A 24062-nucleotide genomic window follows, 5' to 3' on the forward strand; every position below is an offset into this window, starting at 1 on the left:
AGGCAGTAAGAAAAGCAAGTAGGATGCTTGGCTGCATAGTTAGAGGTATAACAAGCAGGAAGAGGGAGATTGTGATCCCCTTATATAGAGCGCTGGTGAGACCACATTTGGAATACTGTGTTCAGTTCTGGAGACCTCACCTACAAAAAGATATTGACAAAATTTAACGGGTCCAAAGACGGGCTACAAGTATGGTGGAAGGTCTTAAGCATAAAACGTATCAGGAAAGACTTCATGAACTCAATCTGTATAGTCTGGAGGACAGAAGGAAAAGGGGGGACATGATCGAAACATTTAAATATGTTAAAGGGTTAAATAAGCTTCAGGAGGGAAGTGTTTTTAATAGGAAAGTGAACACAAGAACAAGGGGACACAATCTGAAGTTAGTTGGGGGAAAGATCAAAAGCAACGTGAGAAAATATTATTTTACTGAAAGAGTAGTAGATCCTTGGAACAAACTTCCAGCAGACGTGGTTGGTAAATCCACAGTAACTGAATTTAAACATACCTGGGATAAACATATATCCATTGTAAGATAAAATACAGGAAATAGTATAAGGGCAGACTAGATGGACCATGAGGTCTTTTTCTGCCGTCAGTCTTCTATGTTTCTATGTTTCTAATAACTAGTTGTAAAATTTAAGCAGCATCCTAACTTTGCAGGATCACTAAAGAGGGCTTATGTTAAATGAGGACCACCTATTAATGCAAATTTATAATGCCATTTACCCCAAATTAATACCTGAAATTTGACTATCTGTAGTTTGACGCTGTTCAAGTGCAGCATTTTCATTTTATTCTGAAATTTGCATGCTTATTTCAGGAACGTGAATTGCCATTTTTGAGTACCAGAAGAGACAACGAGGGAATAACTCTTTTCATTCTTTATTGCTAACCTTTTTTTTATTCCCAACCTAGATTTCTCTGACCCAGACCTTTTCATTGTATTTGCTATAATTCTCATTCTCCTATAAGCTATCCTTCCATTATGTTTTTTCCCCCCATAAGCTCATCTATTTTGTTAATGGTGTTTATGGGTTGGGGGGAAAGTGAGATAATAATGTCAGTAAACAATGTTAAGCCATAAAGGTGAACTGGATATTGTTTTCCTTTGAAAACAATGGATATTGTTTTCCTTTGTTGCTCTTAATTCTTCAGGAATCATGGCTTTTCACCACCCCAGTCCAATAGTACAAATTGTTCTAGAATTTTAAAAAAAGTTGCAACTCACTTGTAAATCTAAAATGAAACAATTCATCTGTTCGAAGTGGTTCAGAGCTTCCGGTTCTGAGCTTTCTCTTCTATAATTCTTTTTGAACTTGGTAGCCATTCTCTACATGCCTATTGCATTTCACATCTTCATTTCAATACACTGCTTCTCTCCCAGGTTTTCTATGATAAAACTAATAAAGCAATAAAATGAAGCAAGTATGGCAGGAACTCTACTGTATTTTAATTACTGTAACTATTGCATGAGATATCACAATTTTTCAATTGGGTTGCTTTCAATTATTCCAACCAAGAGCCTAGGACTCATGGAACAACAGCAGCAGCAAAAACAACAATTTGAACTATATATTATGGTGCACATTTAGAAGTAATAACTTAACTGTACCTTAGGGATATCTAACCATACAGAGAAGGAGGAAAATTGTGTTTACTGCTGTGCAAATGCTATTGCGATGTAATACACAGATTTCGTATGTTCTTTCAAAACGTTCTGTGATCAGGTTTGCTTAGGTAGCCCTTCAAAGAAAGCGTGCATCCTCAGTAAAACAAAATGCATGCTCCATCTAGTCATATGCAACCAGGAAACTAACAGGTAACAGAGTAAGACATCATAGGCATGTGAGAGCAGGAGGAGACCTAGGCTAGAGAGAAGACCTCAATTTCCTGGTTTTATAGGGATGGGACATGGCAGCAATAATAACTATTGCTCCCTGTTCTCCTTGCTCATGACTCTTTCTTCCACACAGGGAATGTGTGGAATGCAAGAAGTTTGAGAGAGGAATCCTGATAGAACAAGACACCTGCAACCGCATTTGCCGGGATGAGATTGAGTTGGTGCAGGAACTTGGTATGTAAAAATTATGGCAGGGTGGGGTTTTTTTTTGCAAAAACCATTGTTTTCTTCTAAATTCCTTTTCTCTTCCTCCTCCTCCCTTTTCAGAAAATTTCCAGATGATTCAGTTGCTAAGTTAAAGGAAGGTACTTGTACCAGGGAGAGGATTTAGATCTCCAATGGCAAAGCCAAAGTTAAGCTGGGAATATTACCTGTTTGAGATATAGGAAGTCCTTGACTTAACAATCATTTGTTTAGCGACTGTGCAAAATTACGGTTTTGCACACTTGAGGTTGAAAAAAGTGAGTTATGACTAGTGATGGGCGAACCCAACGGTGTTCGGGTTCGGCAAGTTCAGACAAACTTTACGCAAAATTTAGCTGAACCCGAACCAAACCCGAACGGGGAATCCCTCCCACAAAGAGATTCCGGGGGTGGAGATTTGACGTCACCGGCAGGTTGCTAAGGACACCAAGGTGATCACTTCCTAGATTCCATGGAATCCGGGAAGTGATCACCTTGACGTCCTTAGCAACCTGCCGGTGACGTCAAAGCTCTGAACGCCGAACACAACCCTGAACTTTGCCCAAAGTTTGAAAAAGTTCGGGTTCATGTTCGGCATACCGAACAGCACAAAATTCGGTACAGACCTGAATTGTGCGGGTTTAGTTCGCTCATCACTAGTTATGACCTGCCTTTGGACATACAACTGACACAGTGTCCCCATGATGACACTATTGCAATCCAGGTGCTTGGTAGGTAGCAGATATTTATGGGGTCACGGTGTCCCAAGATCTTATGATTGCCATTTTTTACTTTCCCAGCTAGTTTCTCACAAGCAAAGTCATTGGAGTGGGTGGAGGAGCCAGACTTGCTTAACAACCAAATTATTAGTTTAATCACTATGGCAAAAAAAAAGGTTGTAAAATTAGGCATGGTCACATGAGGTCTTACTTAAAAGTCACATCGCATAGCAATGGAAATTTAACCTCAGTTATGGTTGTATATTTCATGTTTTATCTGTTTTACTTATGTAACATTTGATTTTCATCAAAGAATATGTATCCTGGGTACAATTATGTTTAGATAGTCACATTTATATATCTTTGTTTAGTTAGGTCATCACCATCATATTGATACTACAATAACAATGATATGGTAAAATTCATAATTAATATATAACATCATCTTCTTTAGCAGCTCTCCTTTATACCATTTCCTCCATTTATATCTCCTCCTTTCTAACTTCTGTTTCTATTATCTAGACATTGATAAAATATGTCCCATATCAAAAAATATTGTTTCTTCTGTATTCTTAATAGCAACTGTTAATCTATCCATTTCTGCACAATCTAGTAATACATTCCCTTCAGCCAGGATCTCATCACTTTTCACACATTGTTGTGCGAATACAATTCTAGTTGCATTTAGTGTATGCAGAATCAAATATGCAGTCTTTTAATCATATTTTTCTGGTAGTATTGCATACATAATATGCTACTCAAAATTTACATGCTGCTTGTTGATTGGCCAGCCGCAAGTGGCAGTTTTGAATGGCTATCAGAAGTCAGCCTCCTCCAAGGTAAGTTCTTAAAAGTGGCTTGCTTGGAGACTACAGTGGAGGTACAATAAAGCCTTTAATTGCTACTGAACTCAAATCTCCTTTTGTTATGCAAATCTAACAGGTAGAATGCCCAACAAAAATATATTTGGTTTCAGGTCATTATGTTTTGTCATTTTCCCCCCAGCCATTTGTGTAAGTTATGGTTGTATGGTGAAGACTGCCTGTGATGTTGAACTCAGTTTCAGTCCCAGCTACCTAAATAATAAACCATGCCTATTCAGGGCTTCTGCCTTATGAGAATTGTATATACCGTGTTTCCCCGAAAGTAAGACAGTGTCTTACTTTCTTTTTACCCCCAAAAGCCCCACTACGTCTTACTTTCGGGGTATGTCTTACATTGGAAAAAAATTGAAAGGGTCGCGTTCCCGAAGGCATCTCCCCAGAGTCCAGAAGGGCAGCCACGGGACAGGTGCCTCATGAGCCCTTTTCCAAGTTCAACCTCAGGGCTCCAAGCGGCGGGCACGCGTGGAGCCGCAGACGCGTGTCGGGGAAGCGTGTGTCTGGAGGGGAGGAGCCGCTCTGCGCAGTTGGGCAGCCCCACCTGCCTGCCGGAAAGAAGGCAGGCGAAGGAGGGCGCAGCTCCGGCCACTCGCCTCGGAGCCGGTCGGCCTCGCTGGCCACTTGCAGCCGAGCCTCGGCAGGACTCGGTTGCTGGGACGAGCGCCTTCGCTGCAAGCCGCCGCCCACTCGGCTCGCTTTGGACCAGCGCCGTCCTTCGCTTTGCCAAGCCGGGGAAGAGGCGGTGGCACCGCGGCGAGGCGAAGGGCGCGCGGGGAGCTTGGAAGCGACGTCATCGGGCTCCCCCCCCAGCAATACCCCCGTGTTTCCCCGAAAGTAAGACATATGTCTTACTTTCGGGGTACGGCTTATATTAGCCGACCCCCCTGAAACCCCCGATACGTCTTACAATCGGGGGTGTCTTACTATCGGGGAAACAGGGTATATACGTAAACACACACACACACATACACACAAATTGTTTCCCCATAAATAAGACTCTGTCTTCTATTTTTTAGCTTGTTTGGGCTTATTATCAGGGGATGTCTTAGTTTGGGGAAAACAGGATATGCATATACAAATACACACGTGTGTGTGTGTGTGTGTGTGTGTGTGTGTGTGTGTAATTCCATTTCCAAATGATAGGATATTAAACGTTTGGTCCTTGCATACTGGGCTGGAAGCAGTTAATCTTAGAGTATTCAACATTATAAAAAAAATAAGGTTTTAACACAATAATTCAAGCAAGAACTCTGTTTTAAAGGAGACACCTATAAATAGACAAACTCTCTTAGCAGAGCTCTGTTTCTCTTTGATTTTTTACATAATAGCGAAAAATTTCGTCTTTTTCATCAAGGAGGGGCATTTTGCATATGTAGCTTGTTTTGGGCAATTACTATTTCTTTTTTTAATATTAGAAAACTCTCACCAGCATATCTTGTTCATAATTAAGGAAAAATAGAACACTGCTGTCACATCAATTCCCCCTATAGATGTTAAATTGCAGCAGAAATAAGAATTTAAAACTTTTTTTAAAATAAAGGATCTTGTAGCCTTTTATCTTTGGATTTCATAGCTAGGTCACTGTTCCATCAATTTCCACCTCCAGAAACTATTTTGAAAGATAACATAATATAATAATAATAATAATAATAATAATAATAATAATAATAATAACAACAACAACAACAACAACAACAACAACAACAACAACAACAACAACAACAACTCAGTTGGAAAATACCTTGGAGACCTAGTCCAACTCCCTGCTTGGGCAGGAGACCCTACACTACTTTAGACAAATGGTTATCCAACATCTTTAAAACTTCCAGTGTTGGAGCATTCACAACTTCTGGAGGCAAGCTGTTCCACTGATCAATTGTTGTGTCAGGAATTTTCTCCTTAGTTCTAAGTTGCTTCTCTCCTTCTCACCCATTGCTTCTTGCCCTACCCTCAGGTGCTTTGGAGAATAGCCTGACTCCCTTTTCTTTGTGGCAACCCCTGAGATATTGGAACACTGCTATCATGTCTCCCCTGGTCCTTCTTTTCATTAAACTAGACATACCCAGTTCTTGCAACCATTCTTCAAATATTTTAACCTCCAGTCCCCTAATCATCTTTGTTGCTCTTCTCTGCATTCTTTCTAGTGTCCCTATATACTACAAATTACTGAAAATTGATCTGGTGCCACAGGAGGTATTATTTAAATAATAATAATCAAAAGATTTGTAAAGTTGCCTTTCTTATAATTTGTAGCTTTGGATGACATCCAAAATATACTTCTTTTTTTAAAAAAAGAATAAATACAGAGATAGCCTGCCACAAACAACAAAATCAAAAATATAAGCCCATAATTGAGGTCAAACAATAAAATTATGCTCACGCGTTACAGAATAGTTTCATTTGCCACCCTGGCCCAAATGCACAGGCGAGCAGGTCTTAACAGAAATACTGGAGACCAAAAGACTCAGGACTCTTAGAACCCTTGGTGAAGCTCATTCCAAAGATCAGGTGTCACAGCAGAGAAAATATGCCTCCTTGGTCAGAGAAGGAAGCAGAACTTGCCAACCCTGTGCAGCCTCATGTGATGGACAGAATTGATGGCAGAGATGGCTCCCCAAATTATTCATTTATTTGATTGATTGATTAATAGGCTGCCTAACACTCAGAGCAACTTTATCTGAATTATTTATTTATTTATTTATTCATTCATTCATTTATTCATTCATTCATTCCATTATTTCTCCTTAGACTCAGGGTGGCTTACAACATGTTAGCAATAGCACTTTTTTAACAAAGCCGGAATATTACGCCCACAATACGGGTCCTCATTTTACCCACCTTGGAAGGATGGAAGGCTGAGTCAACCTTGACCCTGTGATTTGAACCACTGACCTACAGATCTACGGTCAGCTTTAGTGGTCTGCAGTGCTATACTCTACCTGCTATGCCACCTCAGCTCAATATCTGGAATAGATCTCACAATGGCTTTGTAGGTGCTTCCTATTTAGGGGCAGGCTTCAAAATTTTTAGCAAGGGGTTCTCTGCCTGGTAACTGGATGGGAATGGCCATGGGGAGCATGGCCTACTCAATCTCCTGCACTATGGTGGTAGCATGTTCTGGTAGGCCTATTTTTCACCCTGCCTGAGTCTTCATGTGTGCCCTGCCCTTACCTGGACTGTATGGGGATTTCTAGGAGAGCTAGGGAGGGTGGGGCCAGCCAGGAGTAGGATTTGGGGATTCTCTGTATTGCACAGAAACATATTTATTTTTATTTATTTAGTTGTCAAAAGGTGTACAAGATGATAGGCGTTTGTTTGTTTGTTTGTTTGTTTGTTTGTTTGTTTGTTTGTTTGTTGGACTTATATGCCACCCCTCTCTTTGGACTCAGGGTGGCTTACAACATTTCAATAAAAATACAAATACTGTACTGTACTTCTAAATCTAATTAACAAAACAATTGATTTAAAATATTTTTAAAAAGCTAAATATTTAAAAGTCAAACATTCAAAAGCATTCTACAGCGTAGGTCTGGTATAAACATAAATAAAACCATGTAGGTATTAGCCACTCAGTCCATTTGGAGTGAGCGGCATATATATACACACACACTGTTCACCCTAGCACAAGGACAAAAGCACCAGCCTGAAGACGCCGAGTGGGATCTTGTTGAAACATTGCCAGAAATGTCTGACACTTACACGGGAAGAAACCCGAATATGCCAAGATCTTCATATGTTTATATATACAGTATATATATATTTACATATATATATGCAAATTTGGACAACAGGATAGTAAGACAGGGATAGTAGGCACAATGGTGGGCTTATGCACGCTGGAGATTATCCTGAACTCTTGCAAATCACATGTAGTCCACCTCTGTTTCTACTCTCCTACTCCCTTCTTTCCTAACAATCAGTTGGTCACTTAAATAAGATCACCAGCCAATAATGTGTGAAAACAATAAGGGCGAATAAATATTTAGTTTCACTGTTTCCATTGTCATGAAACAATCAATAAAGGCTTTTCTCTCTTCTTTCACACTCTGTGGGCAAGGGAGGGAGGGATGTACTTTAGGTCATGCAAGATAATGTTAATATAGTTTTACAAATATAATTAGCTCTTCTGACTGCATTTCCTGTCTGGTCTGCCCCTCAAAGCTGACAATACCTGATGCCATACCCAAACCTAGGTGGGCACATTTCAGAGAAGAATACCCCAACTCCCCATGCCCAAAAAACAAATCTTGATTGAACATATCAAGTTGGCTCCCTTCCATGATTAAGTTGTGAATAGCCTTTAATACAAGCTGTCTTGGCTTTAAAAAGCAGAACCACCTAAAATCCAATGACTGGATACCAGAGCAGTACGTAGGAGGCTGGAAATGGAACTGGCAGCCATCCAAATACATTGGTTGTTATCTCCAACAAAAGGTTATTCATTAAAGCAGCTCCGGCAACTTCCATGCTAGAAACCAGCCTGAAACCAACTGGTAATGGATCCAGATAAATGGTCTAGTCTACAAGAAAATGCCTGAGAAGCCTGCTAAAAATAAAACAGTACTAATTAGCTGATAAAGATTAAAATAAAAGGAGGCTGTATCAAGAAGTAAATTTACAAGCATTTTAACTGCCTGTAGGAAGCAGTCAATCAGTCCCCTTCAGCTACATGTTAATTAGTCAAGAAAGGTTTTAAAAGTTAGGAATTAGACCACAGTGCTACAGCAATTAAGAAAAAAAATAACCTCACCAAGAGTGAAATGTTTATGTTCTGGTTATATTCCTGGATTAAATAAATAACGGTGTAACATTTGCTTGTGGCTGATATGCATGGCTTTTTCTTCTTCAGGTATATCACCCCCCACATATTGAACGTTTCTTAATAATGTCTTACTCTATCTATTTTTATTTATTTATTTATTTTGTTAAGCCTGTATAAGAATACAAAGTGTAAACATTAATATATATATAAAATATAAAATATTACTGTATAAAATTAAAATGTTGATGAAGCATCCACAATTATTGCTGCTAGAAAGTACACTGTATAACAAATATAATTTCCTAAGAATTTTGCTCTGCTCTTAACTTTTTTCATTTTTAGCCTGCTTATTGGAAAACCAGAAAGCTAGCCTAGCTTTCCAGAACAGAAGAAAAAATTGAGGCTGATCCTATTAAGTCAGCTTCATATTTTGCAGCAAAACTGGAATCCTTGATGTTAGTACGGTACCAACCATATCGGCTATTCTAATAGCACACAGGAATATATTTGAATTTAATTGGACCATAGGCTAAGCACCCTAATGGGCCCATCACTTTGGGAGAAGTGAATGATGGCTGAAGATCTGCAACTTGAGAAGAGATTTTTAAAAAAAATATATTTTATATTTTTACACTTCTTTTGAGGAAAAAAGCATTTTATATTTTCACACTTCTTTTGAGAATAGCAGATACAAAATGTGATGTGCCACATGGATCAATGATAATGGGCAAAACAGTCTTTACATAGCTGGTGAGATGTGTCAAAGTCACCCTGTTTCTTTAATGACTAGCGACATCTCTAGATCTAAATGCTAACAATTTCTTGAATAGTGTCAGGAAACTAAATGTTCTTTCCTTTGTTTTCTTCTGCAGGAGACAAGGGGAAAGATGCTGTGAATTGTACATACAAGGATGAGAAAGATTGTGTAGTGTACTTCCAATATTACGAGGATTCAAGTGGCAAATCTATCCTCTATGTCATTGAGGAACCAGGTGAGGGCCAAGGGCCACTAAAATAAGTCTTCATTTTGGAGTTAATACTTTGTAGCAGGGGTGGGCTACTGCCCGGATGGGGTGTAGGGGGTTAGGGAAAATGGAGCTCCACTCCAGAGTGCCCACATTTGCACCGAAAGATGTTGAAAGAAAATGCAGGGCATCCTGCATAAGCCATGCCCACAGTTGGGTAGTAAAAATTTTGGTAGCCCTTCACTGCTTTGCAGGATGAGAATGCCAGAACTCAGCTTGGTATTCCATATTAATTTGGAGTATGTGAGAGAGATTATTATAGTGACAATCATAGTTCCCTCTAAGCTGAGCAGTGAGCAATCGCTCACTTAGAAATCATCATCAACTCAGAGTTTTCCAAACCTGCCCAGAAGCCGAGAGGGAAAGAGGGAGAGGGAAGGAGAGAGAGAGGAAGAGAGGAAGAGAGAGAAACAGATAGAAAAAAGAGAGGAAGGAAAAGAGAAAGAAAAAGAATGGGAGTAAGGAAGAGAGAAAGAAAATCAAAATCTAGTTTGAAACTAGCTCAACTATTTAAGTGGCATTTTGATATTGATAGAGTTGCCCTATTATGAGCTCACTGTTATAGACACACAGTACAATATTTTATTTTGAAATTATCTGAGGCAAAACAGGGTGGGTTTTTTATTTGTTTGTTTGTTTGTTTGTTTGTTTGTTCGTTCATTCATTCATTCATTTATTCTTTCTGTGCCGCCCAGTCCCAAAGGGTCTGCCGCTCAGACACTATACTTTTCCGTCCACCCCCCCCAAAAAATTAGAGGGAACACTGGTGACAAGTGAGCTTCTTAAATTCATGCTTAGAGGTACTTTATTTGAGAACAAAATATGGCTATGGAAAAACCTAGATTCTGTCTGAGACATGGGATGAAATAATTTGGTTTTCAGTGTATTAAATACCTTTAAAACTGACTATGGACATAACTGTACAATCTCAACATGAATTAAAAAAAGCAAAAGTGGTTCATATTATAATAAGATAAGAAGTAGTTGACATCCTACCTTCCTTTTTGCAGCCCCAGCTTTCCCCATCCCCATTTTCACTGGAATTTTTTAAAGATGAAAGGCATCAATGGGCAGTTATTTCTTTATAAAATTAGTTTTTTCCCAACTTTTTCCTTCCAAAAGCAGGGAGGAAAGATCCTTGATATCTCTTTAGAAATTAATAAACTCACAATTTTCCATTCAGGTTACTTTTTTTGACAGGTACACAATCATGTGAAAACAATACATAGGAATGGTTCATATATTAACATATGCAGAACGAAAGGATTAGGAGGAGACAGATCCAATCATTAATTGTGGCCAATCAATTCAGAAAGAGATTAATCACTAGAAATTTTTGGATGGGCCTATTTCTCCTTACCTTAGGACAGCAAGGTAGATCATTCTCATTCTCATTCTCCAACCTGAACTCATATTGGGGGGAAAAATATATGAATTATGAGATACTTTTTTAAAAAATTACCTAAGCAGTATGTCTGATTTCAATAATTTATAAAGATGGCAGGATTCTACATTGTTATTGCAACACTATTTTAGTTAAACATGAATATAAAGAGCAGTGTTTCAATCTCGCAACTTTCAGTTCAGAATTAAAAACATCATCTGTCATTCACAGTTGAAAATGTTTTTTTTTTAAGCCAGCTGCTGGATTTGTCTGCTTTGATATTTGGCTTAAGTGACTAAATGTGAGTCCTGTCTCTGCTTGCTGAGAGATGAGCAAACAGGATCACAGACACTGACTCTGCCAGAAACTCCAATAAGACAATATCTCTTTCTGCGTGCTTGCAAGCATGAAGGGGACACTAGAAACCTTCAAGGAGTGTGTTCCAAACCCAAAGAGGGTGATAAAGCTTTCATTAGTTGCCAAAAGCATGCAATAAATGATATACCCTCACCACAGGGTATTAACTTGGCGAATGACTCAGACTGCACTTAGAAGGTTGACAACGATGGAGTCTCAAGGCAGATTTTGAAGGAGCTTAGCCAGACCTCCTCGGACAGCCATATGAATCCAGCTAATATCTCATGGGGAAACCACAAAAGCTGCCGCACTTCCTATCATAGCCTGGGGCCTTTAAACCTTCTCTTTCCTTTAAGTGGATATTTAAAAGAATGGTGTAGTTAGGAGGAGAGTAGGAGATATTTCAGAAACTAGAAAAATTTCTGGAAATGAAATGATGGAAGAAATTGATTTGTCAAAACTGGCTTGATAGGATGCAAGCTGTTGGGACCTGCGGTTTTCCTGGCTCCTTGAAAATAAATGATTTCCCTGATTCCGCTTTAAATTCTCACAGGAAATATGTGCTTCTGTCATCTTGGACATATTTTTTTTCTTTTCTATTGACTTTACTGTCAGAAAGTATTTGCTAATATCAAAGTTGGATGTTTAGAAGATCAGATCAAAGATATGCTTTCTTTTTTGTCAAACTACTCTATAATGATCCCTTTAGGCTGAAGAGCAGATGGCTCCAGAATAACATTTTGTAAAATTGATATATTTGAATCATACGTCAGGCTAAATCCTGAATAATTATGCAGCTATTTGAAAGCCACTGATGGGTTATTTATTCCTATTAGCTACCACTTAGCATGAAGGAAAGGCTGACATGTAAGCTGAGCACAAAGAGTTTTTATAAATGGTTCATTCTTGCTACAAAACATCCATCTTTCCCACCATAACAATTATGTGTCAGGTATTCATGGCACAGAATTAGAGAACAAGCACTCCAAAAGACGCAAAATAAGTCTTGCAGTAGTTTTTGACTAGTTATATATTCATAAATCCAACAGCTTGGCATAACAGCTTGATCAAATGCATGGATTTGTTTGTTTGTCTGATTTGTAGTCTCTGAAGACTCAGGACGGCTTTCAGCATATAATATAAAATGATAAAATACAAAGAAAAATCTAATTAATTAAAACTACATAAAAGTAAAACTACATAAAAATCCCAATATATTAAAAATCAATCATACAGATTCAGTTCTCAACCATACATCATGTTCATTTGCCAGGGGGCCATGACCTAATTGCCCCAAGCCTGGTGACATGAAGTGAGTTTTAAGACTCTTGCGAAAGGCGAGGAGGGTAGGGGCAGTGCGAATCTCTGGGGGGAGCTGATTCCAGAGGCTGGGGCCCCCCAGGGAAGGCTCTTTAGGTGAACTAAAGTTAAGCAGTTAATGGTAATTTATACTTTTGCAATTGTGTTTTATGATACAAATGTTTTCTACAGATTGTCCCAAGGGACCTGATGTCTTGGTAGTTCTCCTTTCTGTAACCGGAGCCATTTTACTTATTGGCTTGGCTGCTTTGCTCATCTGGAAACTGCTTATTACCATCCATGACAGACGAGAATTCGCCAAATTTGAAGAAGAGCGTGCCAGGGCTAGATGGGACACGGTAAGAAATACCAGAAGAGTGTAAAGGGACAGAGAGAAAATATTTTGCTTCATCGTAAGAGGAGGGAAAGTTGCAATGATTTATTATTTTATTTCCCTGACATAGCAGTCTACTGTTGATTCTGAATCATCCACACTGCAATATATATCAGTTTTATTGTACCTTGAGGGTATTTTGTTAGCATTCTCTCAATAGTACGTATGTTGTAGGGAAAAAACGGATGCCTGAATGTCATTGCATCAGCATTTCCTGCCCTCTCCTTTGTTTTATTGGTTAATGGTTGCGCAGAAGTGATTATGAAAATGCACACACACACACACACACTATGGAGCAATACCCCCCCCCCCCTTTTTAACATCTTTCTAGGACATATACAATTTCACCATAGACCTATATGCTTGTTGCAACTTCTTAAATAATTTTGGAGTTATGGCTTTTGAGAGCACCAGGAATCACCTCACCCTATTAAAGAATCTTATTTTAAGTTACTAGGATGACTTGGCAACTGATAATCAGTTGCCAAGTATTTATTTATTATTATTATTTTATTAATTGGATTTCTATGCCGCCCCTGTACGGCTCACAACATATGTAGAAAACATAGTAATACAAATTATCCAATTAATACAATTTAAAAACTTAAAAATATATAAAAGTATATATTTCTCAACATGTATCTGTTTTGTCTTTTAGGCCAACAATCCCCTGTACAAAGGAGCTACCTCCACCTTTACCAACATTACATACCGTGGGAATTCGTGAGATTACAGTCTTCCAAGGTCTTCTCCACTCATGTTTACAGAACTGTCTCTGTTATGGGTGTGGGAAACAAACAAACAAACAAAACAGCCATTGCTCAAGAGCCTTCATTGTTCTGCTGTCACAAGAAAGTATCTGCACTGTGATTCTTCCAAGACTCTCTTTTTTTTACCTCAGCTTGCCCAAGGCTATGGCCTGGACTCGTGTACTGAAGAAGAAAGCAGGACTTGCTCTTCAGTATGAACAGCACTGCATAAATCCAGGGTTAAGAGAAGATTATATCTGAACAAAATCAGGGGTCGTGATTATTGAGCTTTATAAGATAAACTAGTGAAATTTAGGGTAGAGGAGCTCCATGATATGTAAATCCATTGCAAGCTGAACCCAAAGTCCCTCAACCAGGCAACGTTTCCAGGGGTTCAGCTGGTTGCTTGTGCTGTTGCTACTGCCCCTTTCCTTTACCTTTCCAAACATTCAAGACACTGATTGGGTTGGCCAAGACAGTAGTGTGCTCAAAGTCCTCCATTACACTTTGAACACTGCTGTCTAACAGAGAACATGCAAGGAATCAGGGTTTCCTTCAAAAATCCTTGCTCCTAATAGACATAGCGTAGGGGGAGGGAATACAGCAGGGTTGTCAAACTGGATTTTTGTGAGGGCCAGCAGGAGGAGCAAGGGGAGATAGGATGGATGCCTCCTGCAGTACCCTGACAGCCAAAACAGGGTGAGGGGCCGCACCAGGATTCCTGTGCCCCATTTTGGCTGCCAGAGGTACCGCGGGGCTGATGTTTTGCTATTTCCAGGCCAGTCCCACAGGCCAGATTTTGACACCCAAGGAAAGGGAGTTCATTGTGAGACTTAGGGACCTGTCCACTTCTATTTTGCTGTCAATGCAATTGCAAACCTGAGCTTCCAAATGAATTCAGAAATAAGACATGTTCTATTGGAGGCTTAAAGAAAAATACATTTTCAAATACATATGGCATCAGAGTTCCAATATTGTTAGACTATTCTTTTTGTTACCCTTATTCCAAAACTATGATATAATAATTTCCTTGCTTTTAATTTTTAGAAAGAAACAGTTCCTGGTACTATAGATTATTTGCTTTCTCCAATGAGAAAAAAAGCAATCTGCATTAATTCCTTTTTGTATGCTGACTTCCTATATTTCTAGGTCTCTGGCTCAGATTATATTCCTCCTAAATAATATTTCACACAACATTAGTATCTTAGCAGGGTTCACACATGATAAGTTCTAATGTGGAATTCTTGTTATTGGCTTAGCATCATGTACAAATTCATTCACAGTATTGATATTGTATATAAACCGAGTTACTGCAATTTGGTATTTTCTGTAGAAATAGCACTGGGATATGGAGTTGCACTAGATGATGCCCAAAGGGCCTTTCACATCTTACAGCCTATGATTCTAGTCAACAAACTGTAATTTTAAAATCCTTAATGCAATGTATATACACCAACACCTAAGTACATAAGTATATAACTACTTGATCTTCATGGGGGAGGTTTGGGAAGAAAATGTAGCTCATGTATAGAACATGTTTCACATACCAGACATCCCATATTTAATCATCAGTATGTCAGTTTAGAAATCTGTTATCCAACAAGAGTGAGCCGTTTAAACATTGCTGCCTAGCTGTACAATACAAGATAGCTACATACGTTCATATCATCCACCATATAAAGCCAGAAATTTCCTCATCAGTAAATGACATATTAGATAGGATTTGCCACTTGCTTCACATAAAGCATTGGGATAAGTTCTCCTCAGGTCCTGCTTTTCACTCAGGGAATCAATACTCACCTAGGTGAGTGTCCTAGATCAGAGGTCGGCAAAGTTGGCTCTTCTATGACTTGTGGACTTCAACTCCCAGAATTCCTGAGCCAATCATGCCTACCCCTGTCCTAGATGATCAGAAAATTCTCCCTCAAGTTTTTCTGAAGCAGGTGGGGGGGGGGGTGGACTTGCTGAAACAACCTAGCTAACTTCTTGGGGCCTTTTGCATCATAGAGTCTCTAATATAGGTAAAGCATTAAAGATATTTGGTAGAACGAAGTGTTGGCTTTCCATCTAGAGCAGTGGTTCTCAACCTTTCTAATCCTGTGACCCCTTAATACATTTTCTCATGTGGTGACCCCAACCATAAGTCTAGCACCAATTCTCCCAATAGAGCTTTAAGCTGATTGGCAGGAAGGTCAGAGGGACATCCCCAATGTAAATGCCTGATTGGTCAGATTGTAAAAATATGTTCCAAGGCGCCAAAATAGAAGCTTTAGTTCTTAATACCATGGGAAATTTGTCTTTTTCCATGGTCTTAAGCGACCCCTGTGAAAAAGTTGTTCAACCCCCAAAGTGGTCCCGACCCTCAGGTTGAGAATCACTGATCTAAAGACTCATGGCCATATTGAAACTTGGGAGCATAATAATATAAATGTGCCTTTCCTTTTCTCTTTTGTTTTCTACACCTGCATTAGCACCTTTGCTGCTCTAACACTTCCTATAAATATACGTAGCATTTATGGATCTCTGTGTCTGAAGACTAGCACCTTTCCATGAGAAATAGCTGCTTCTGTAATTAGGAAAATGAGAATTCATTCTCCTATTAAAAAGTGTTGAAAACCTTGTTACTAGAAATACTAGAAAGATTTCCATAAAAAGATTTTCTCTGGGATGGTAACTTGCACTGAAACAACTTAGAGGTATATCTCTTATGATTTCCCACAGTCATTCTTCTAGATCCCTTATCCCAAAGTCAACGTTTTCTCATTTTCAAAATTGTGGAATCTTAAGTGTGTGTGTTATTAAAAAGAAAAGGAAAGCAGCTAAGAAGTGAGGCTGCTTTTTCCTGAACTGAGATCAAAATGAAGGGCAGAATTATTTTGAGTAGTGTTGGTTAAAAGTAAGGCCAATGTGGCCATTTGTATAAGAGTGCCTGTGGCACACATAAATAAAGAGTTTCAATTCACTAATTTATTTGACCTGTCTAATCAATCTTTGTCCATTTTATTTTTATTGCCTTTGTTTATTGTAAAATGATAGAAGTTCTTTTTTAGTTCAGTTAAAATACAAGAACTATATAAGTCATAGGAGAAATTATTTAAATAATACAGAAACCAACACAGAGAATAGCACAGCATTTTCAATATGAAATCATCATTAATAGCAGCGGTCATTTGCTTTTAAAGTTCCTAGTGGTATCATCACCAAAAAGCCGACCCTCCTTTTTTGTAACCATTCAAGAGGAGATTGAATCATTGCCTCTGCTGAAAATTTCAGAGTCTAAGTAGGATAATATCTCAGGAGATGTTCTTTCAGTGTCCTTTTGCCAAGTTATTTGTGTTTCATAGACTGAACACATATTTTAAATTAGGCCTGGAACTGGTCCGATAGCCTGTGTAGATGCCAAAGAGTTGGCTTAATACAACTTGATTGGTGAAACCCTATGGTCTGTCTGTCTATTGTGAACTGCTGGAATTTCCCAATCATTTTCCAAAGGAGCAATTTGTCTAATTCTTTACAGTAATCCATCATTCTGGGAGACTATCAGTAAAGGAACTTAGGGTTGACCTTGGGGATGGACTGAGAATCATGGGGAGTAGTGCAATAGGCAGTGATCCGTTAAGGAGGGGCTGAAAGAAGTGTGAAAAACAAACTCTAAATATGCCTTGATTTTATTTACGGTACTATAAAAATGTGACAGAGGACAAAAAAACTGAGCAGCTTTCAAGATTCTCATATTCTACAACAAAAAAGGCAGCATTTCTGGAATCCCTGTGATCTGGTCTATTTCGAAGTGCAGACATCAATCTTGGGGGGGGGGGAGGTTAAAAAACCTTTTCATGTTTTCTTTATATATTCCATCTTGTACCAAGAACAACAAAAATCAGGATGGGATTAGTTTGTCTCTCAGGCTTTCTTCTACCTCTGAATTTGTTCAAGCATATGTTACAGAGGTCTTCAAACTTGGCAATTTTAAGACTTGTGGACTTCAACTCCCAGAATTCTATGCTGGCTGGATTTTTCCCAAGATGAGTTCTAAATTTCTTTACCAGAGCATGAGTAATGGTCATAGAGCTACGTTTGTCCAGGTAAGGTCAGCTTAAGCATTCAGCAAGGCCTCTTAATTTTCTAGGGCTAGTTTCGTGTTAGCATCCCTCTTGTGGAAGGAGGAATGTACCCCCTTCCACAACAGAACAGACACTACTGAGTTGGATAGATGAGCCTTACATAGGCAATATCTCTGCCTTCTCTGGACTGAGCTTCAATTTAGCTTTCTTCCCATCTATTATCTCTCTAGAACAAGGGGCTCCAAAGTTGGCAACTTTAAGATTTATAGACTTCAACTCACAGACTGCTCAGGGGATGTAATTGGCTGAGGAATTTTGGGACATGAAGTCAACAAGTCTTACAACTTGCCAAGTTTGGAGATCTCTGAGCTAGACGATTCAAACCCCCCAGAGTCCGCAAGAAGTTGGATGGCTTAAAAGTCTAATAAATTAAATTAAATTAAATTAAGATTGTCTTATTAGAAGAAAATGAGAAATAAAGCCTGAACCCATGCATATCACATTATATTTATTTATTTTATAAAATAAATTATATTATAATTTATTTATGTTTATAATTTTTTATAATTTATAATTTATTTATCTTTATAATTTTTTTTTACATGAAATAGAGACACCCCTAGCTGAAATGAGAAAATAATCTCATATTATTGCTTACGTGGAAGAGTTAGCCAGCTACAGAAAGAGAACGGAATCCTTTGCATGTTATAGCTGTCTAGGAGAAGATATTTTATGAAATACAGTGTATTTTTTCCCCTTCTCTCCTTGCTATGGTGCTCCAACCAAATCATTTCTTTCAGCAGGATGATTAAAGGTGACAAGAATGTACCATGTATGTCTATGTACTGCTTTGTCTTTCCTATGATTTCCCTGTGCTGTATTATAAAACTACAAAAAAAAATAATCTGAACTGCTTCCACACAATGCACAACCCATGTTCTCCCAGGCAGTCATAAAGTGTGTGAAGATCATCATGAAACTTAACTCATTTCTCACATGCTGCTCTTTTTTTTTCATTAGCATTTCAGATGCCTTTTTTTTAGCAAGCCCGTTTATTAGCTTGAGGCCCTTAGCTGAAGCCAGACAGAATCTAGTGTTGGGTGGATAGTGACATCTAGAGGCCTTTTGTAGGACTACATCAGAAATATAGGCAGCTACCCCAGCTTATGGGAAACATCAAAAAGCTAGAGCAGTGATGGCAACCCTTTTCCCCATCAGGTGCTGAAAGAGTGTCAGCATGTGCTATCACACATGCACGAGTGGTCACACCAATAATTCAATGCATGGGGAGGGTGAAAACAGCTTCCCCCCACCCTCTGGAGGCCAGAAGCAGCCTGTTTCCCAACTTCTGATGGGCCCAGTACAGTGGTGGGCTCAGGAACGCAGTACCAGTAGCAAAATTTTGGAGCTCCACCCCAGAGCACCCAATTTGCATTGAAAGATGTTGAAACAAAATGCATAAGCAAATCCCTGGATAGTTCAATGGATTTGCAGCTGGCTGAAGCATAGACATCAGAGAGTTATTGTTAATGGTGAGTATTCTGAGCAGAGACAGGTTACAAGCGGTGTGCCACAAGGGTCTGTTCTGGGTCTTATTCTTTTTAATATGTTTCTGAGTGACATAGGGGAAGGTTTGGTAGGGAAGGTTTGCCTATTTGCCGATGACTCTAAAGTATGCAATAGGGTTGATATTCCTGGAGGCGTCTGTAATATGGTAAATGATTTAGTTTTACTAGATAAATGGTCAAAGCAATGGAAAACTGCAGTTTAATGTTTCCAAATGTAAAATAATGCACTTGGGGAAAAGAAATCCTCAATCTGAGTATAGCTAGAGGTATAACAAGCAGGAAGAAGGAGATTGTGATCCCGCTATATAGAGTGCTGGTGAGACCACATTTGGAATACTGTGTTCCGTTCTGGAGACCTCACCTACAAAAAGATATTGACAAAATTGAACGGGTCCAAAGACGGGCTACAAGAATGGTAGAAGGTCTTAAGCATAAAACCTATCAGGAAAGACTTAATGAACTCAATCTGTATAGTCTGGAGGACAGAAGGAAAAGGGGGGACATGATCGAAACATTTAAATATGTCAAAGGGTTAAATAAGGTCCAGGAGGGAAGTGTTTTTAATAGAAAAGTGAACACAAGAACAAGGGGACACAATCTGAAGTTAGTTGGGGGAAAGATCAAAAGCAACATGAGAAAATATTATTTTACTGAAAGAGTAGTAGATCCTTGGAACAAACATCCAGCAGACGTGGTAGATAAATCCACAGTAACTGAATTTAAACATGCCTGGGTTAAACATATATCCATCCTAAGATAAAATACAGAAAATAGTATAAGTGCAGACTAGATGGACCATGAGGTCTTTTTCTACCGTCAGACTTCTATGTTTCTATAAGCCATGTCCACAGTGTGGTAGTAAAAATTATGGTAGCCCATCACTGGTCCAGTAGCTCATGTTTCGCCCTCCCCAGGTTCCAACTGCTTCCCTAGAACCAGGTGAGGGTAAAAATGTCCTCCCCCATCCCCTGGAGGCTCTCTAGAAGCCAAAGGTGCCCTCCCAGAGCCTCTGTGCAAGCCAAATATCAGTGGCCGGTACACATGTGCATATTGGAGCTAAGCTAGGGCAAAGGCTCGTGCATGTGGCTCCACGTGCCACCTGTGGCACCCGTGCCATAGGTTCACCATCAATGAGCTAGAGCATCATACTTGTAGGGTACCAGCAATGACCATAATGTCTATAAAATGGAAAACCTAAGAAAAGTGGAAGTGCAGTAATCTGCGTAACATGAAAATGCAATACAAAGGTGAGCGTTAAAGAACTAAAGATCAGATTCAGGATATAGAAGATACATTACATGATCAATACTAAACAAAAATATATGTAGGTGGGCATGCTATATACATGCATGGTAATAAATGGTCCCAAAATGGTTGGGATGCCAAGATCCATGACTTTTTAGCAGGAAATGAAAAAGGGAAACCTAGGCTGAAGTTGGATCATTACAGAAATGAACCATGTAGTTTTAGTTTGGGCACTTGAACAAATATAATGATTGAAGAACCATCATACATAAAGCATCCAATTATATATGCAGAGTTTTCCCAAACTGTTGACCTCGTGTAAGTTGGAACCTATACCCTTCCTAGATTTGTTAGCTAAGGGTGATGGATGCTGTAGTCTTAGCATATACAACTTTAGCAACAGAATGGTCAGTGCCTAGAATGCTCTACCCGACTCCATTGTTGTCCCCAAACCCTCACAGCTTCAACCTTAAACTGTCTACCGTGGACCTCACGCCATTCCTAAGAGGTCCATAAAGGGGGCGTGCGTAAGCGCACCAGCGTGCCTACCCTCCCTGTTCTACTGTACCCATTTATTTATATTCATTTCCTTCGCCCATGTCCATGTTCATATTTATACCTGTTAACTGGTACATTTTATGACCTATAAAGCCCTTCATGGCACCGGACCAGATTATCTCAGGGACCGCCTTCTGCTGCACGAATCCCAGCGACCAGTTAGGTCCCACAGAGTGGGACTTGTCTGGGTCCCGTCAACTAAACAATGTCGTTTGGCGGGACCCAGGGGAAGAGCCTTCTCTGTGGCAGCCCCGGCCCTCTGGAACCAACTCCCCCCAGAGATTAGAATTGCCCCCACCCTCCTTGCCTTTCGTAAGCTGCTTAAAACCTACCTCTGCCACCAGGCATGGGGGAATTGAGATACTCTTTCCCCTTAGGCCCTTACAATTTTATGCATGGTATGTCTGGTCCTTTTTAACTGTTTTTAGTATTGGATTATTATTATATGCTGTTTTATTATTGTTGTTAGCCGCCCCGAGTCTGTGGAGAGGGGCGGCATACAAATCCAATAAACAAACAAACAAACACACAAACACACAAACAAACAAAAGTCCTAAACTAGAGAAAGCTAAATTGCTGTTTTCTGCTGCCTAATTTCATGACAGATAGGGGAGGGGAGCTTGTAGAGGACATTCAAATCACAGTTGCAGATACATTTTGTTTTCTGACCCAAGTCTCTTAAATGCCATGTTGCAGTTAGTCATACATCCATGTGACATGTACAGTATATTACTCTGTTTATCCCTGACTGAACTTTAGTCACAGTTACAATAATGGTCATTGCCAGAAGTTTCACTGGGTTGCAGCCTTCAAAGTAATCCAGAGCAACATTCTTTGTAAATTAAATGATAGGACATTTTCTGACACTGCTACTACGAAGTTCCTGAAAGATGTTGAGAATGAGAAGTAATTAATTAAATTACAAATCCATTGCTGGCTGTTTGGTTTTTATTGGTGCCTAGCTTTTTCATTTGTTTAAAGGTCTTTGGCTGGAATAGGCACATATGTTAATGTGTGGGCTCTAGCAACAATGCTGGCCTTGTCGAACAGTGGAGGAGGCCCTATTTGGTCCCTCTATACCGCTTTGTTTCCCCGGCATCTTGGCAGAAACCTGCACCTTTGGGGCGGGGGTGGGGTTGTTTTCTACAGTGTAATCTTTGTTTGGATCACCAGCTGCTCTGTGACATCATCAGGCTGGAACTTCTCATACAACAAGTGCTATTCAGGCAGAGGTGGAAGACCCTGGCCAAGGGAAGAGATGATTCTTTAATTCACCTGAGAATCATTTCCCCTTGTCCTAACAACTGAAGCCCTCCCATCAGAAGATCTAAAGTCTCAGCTGTAACAATGGAAGTCTTGAACTATTGTCCTTCTTTATGCTTGTGGTTCTAGTTGCCCCTTGTCCAAGTCTGGCTATTTCATCCCAAGTCCTCTGGCATTGCCAACTATACCGCTGGTCCCTACAGCGTCATAAGTGAGTCATACAGGGAAAGGGGTTAGAAAAAGAGGCAAGGCTCTCTTGGGTGTCCTATCATGCTCTTTTTCCTCAATTGGGAGGGCGTGGTTCCGTGCAATGGGTTATTAGCATTGTTTCTTTTCCTCTTCCAGCAAGGATCTTTATGCAATCTTCTTGACAATTGCAACTGTGCTCTTATGGAAAGAGTGAGCCTCACTTACAATTCCTGAAGAATGGAGCACGAACCTGACAGGTAATCTAAATTTTGCCCAGGTAATTGAGACGTTTCTGGAAAGCACAGGCTGTCAGTTGAAGTGCGAGATTCAAGTCACTTTATAACTGATCTGAATAAATCGATACAGAGGGGTTGTACTCTACGTGGCTTGCCACGGTCCCTATCATTTTTGTCATTGGCTGAAAGTTGCAGACTAAGCAAAAGTTATTCTTCATGGGAACGTAGAAACATAGAAGTTTGACGGCAGAAAAAGACCTCAAGGTCCATCTAGTCTGCCCTTATACTATTTCCTGTATTTTATCTTAGGATGGATATATGTTTATCACAGGCATGTTTAAATTCAGTTACTGTGGATTTACCAACCACGTCTGCTGGAAGTTTGTTCCAAGCATTTACTACTCTTTCAGTCAAATAATATTTTCTCACGTTGCTTCTGATCTTTCCCCCAACTAACCTCAGATTGTGCCCCCTTGTTCTTGTGTTCCCTTTCCTATTAAAAACACTTCCCTCCTGGACCTTATTTAACCCTTTAACATATTTAACCCTTTAACATATCCATTTTACGTATGGTTTGTTTGGGTTGCATGAGTGTTTTTAAATCAAGGTTTTTTAACTGTTTTGCTGTTTTAATCATTGGATTTTTATTTTGTATTCTTGTTGTGAGCCGCTCCGAGTCTTCAGAGAGGGGCGGCATACAAATAATAATATTTAACAGTTGCTCCTTTCTTTTATTTAAACATTGAACCCAGATGAAGCAGGTTCTTCTGCCCATGGGTAGAGTACTCTAGGGGGAAATTATGTGAAAGAAACACTGTGATGCTTTTGATAGGCATGTTACCCTCAATTTCTGGAAGCAATTCCATTGATTAATTGTTCTCACCGTCAAGAAGTTTCTCCATAGTTCTTTGTTGTATCTCCCTTTGATAATCTTTCATGCATTACTTCTTGTCCTGCCCTCAGATGATTTGAAGAGTAGGTCAACTCTCTCCCTTCGCTGTGATAGACCCCAAATATGGAAAACTGCTATTCATGTCACCCTAATCCTTCTTTTCCTTAAGGTTAGATATCCCTCCCTGCAACCATTTATCAAGCATTTTAGCCTCCAGCCCCTGCGTTTGTTGCTCTTCTCTGCACTCTTTCTGGAGTCCCAACATCTTTTTAGTATTGTGGTGACCTGAACAGGACAGAGTATTCCAAGTGTGGTATTACCAGTGTAGTATATATGCTGAAGGTTAAGAAATAACAGAATGGACATTCTTTTTATAATATTGTATGTAAAA

General features: G+C 39.4%; 1 protein-coding gene across 3 annotated transcripts in view; it reads left to right on the plus strand.

Annotated features, from left to right (window-relative positions):
- The window catches only part of ITGB3 (integrin subunit beta 3), a 93739-nt gene extending 77117 nt beyond the window's left edge, over positions 1 to 16622 (plus strand). For 2 of the 3 annotated variants that reach the window (XM_070727991.1, XM_070727992.1), the window contains exons 12-15: positions 1977 to 2077; positions 9321 to 9440; positions 12706 to 12872; positions 13566 to 16622. In XM_070727991.1, coding sequence (XP_070584092.1) covers positions 1977 to 2077; positions 9321 to 9440; positions 12706 to 12872; positions 13566 to 13634 — 457 coding nt within the window. In that variant the 3' untranslated portion in view covers positions 13635 to 16622. The remainder of the gene's footprint in view (positions 1 to 1976; positions 2078 to 9320; positions 9441 to 12705; positions 12873 to 13565) is intronic. The other variant, XR_011556872.1, reaches the window with a different exon arrangement.
- Positions 16623 to 24062: the final 7440 nt, after the last annotated feature.

Source organism: Erythrolamprus reginae, chromosome Z (assembly GCF_031021105.1).
Source record: "Erythrolamprus reginae isolate rEryReg1 chromosome Z, rEryReg1.hap1, whole genome shotgun sequence".
Taxonomy (NCBI): Eukaryota; Metazoa; Chordata; class Lepidosauria; order Squamata; family Dipsadidae; genus Erythrolamprus; species Erythrolamprus reginae.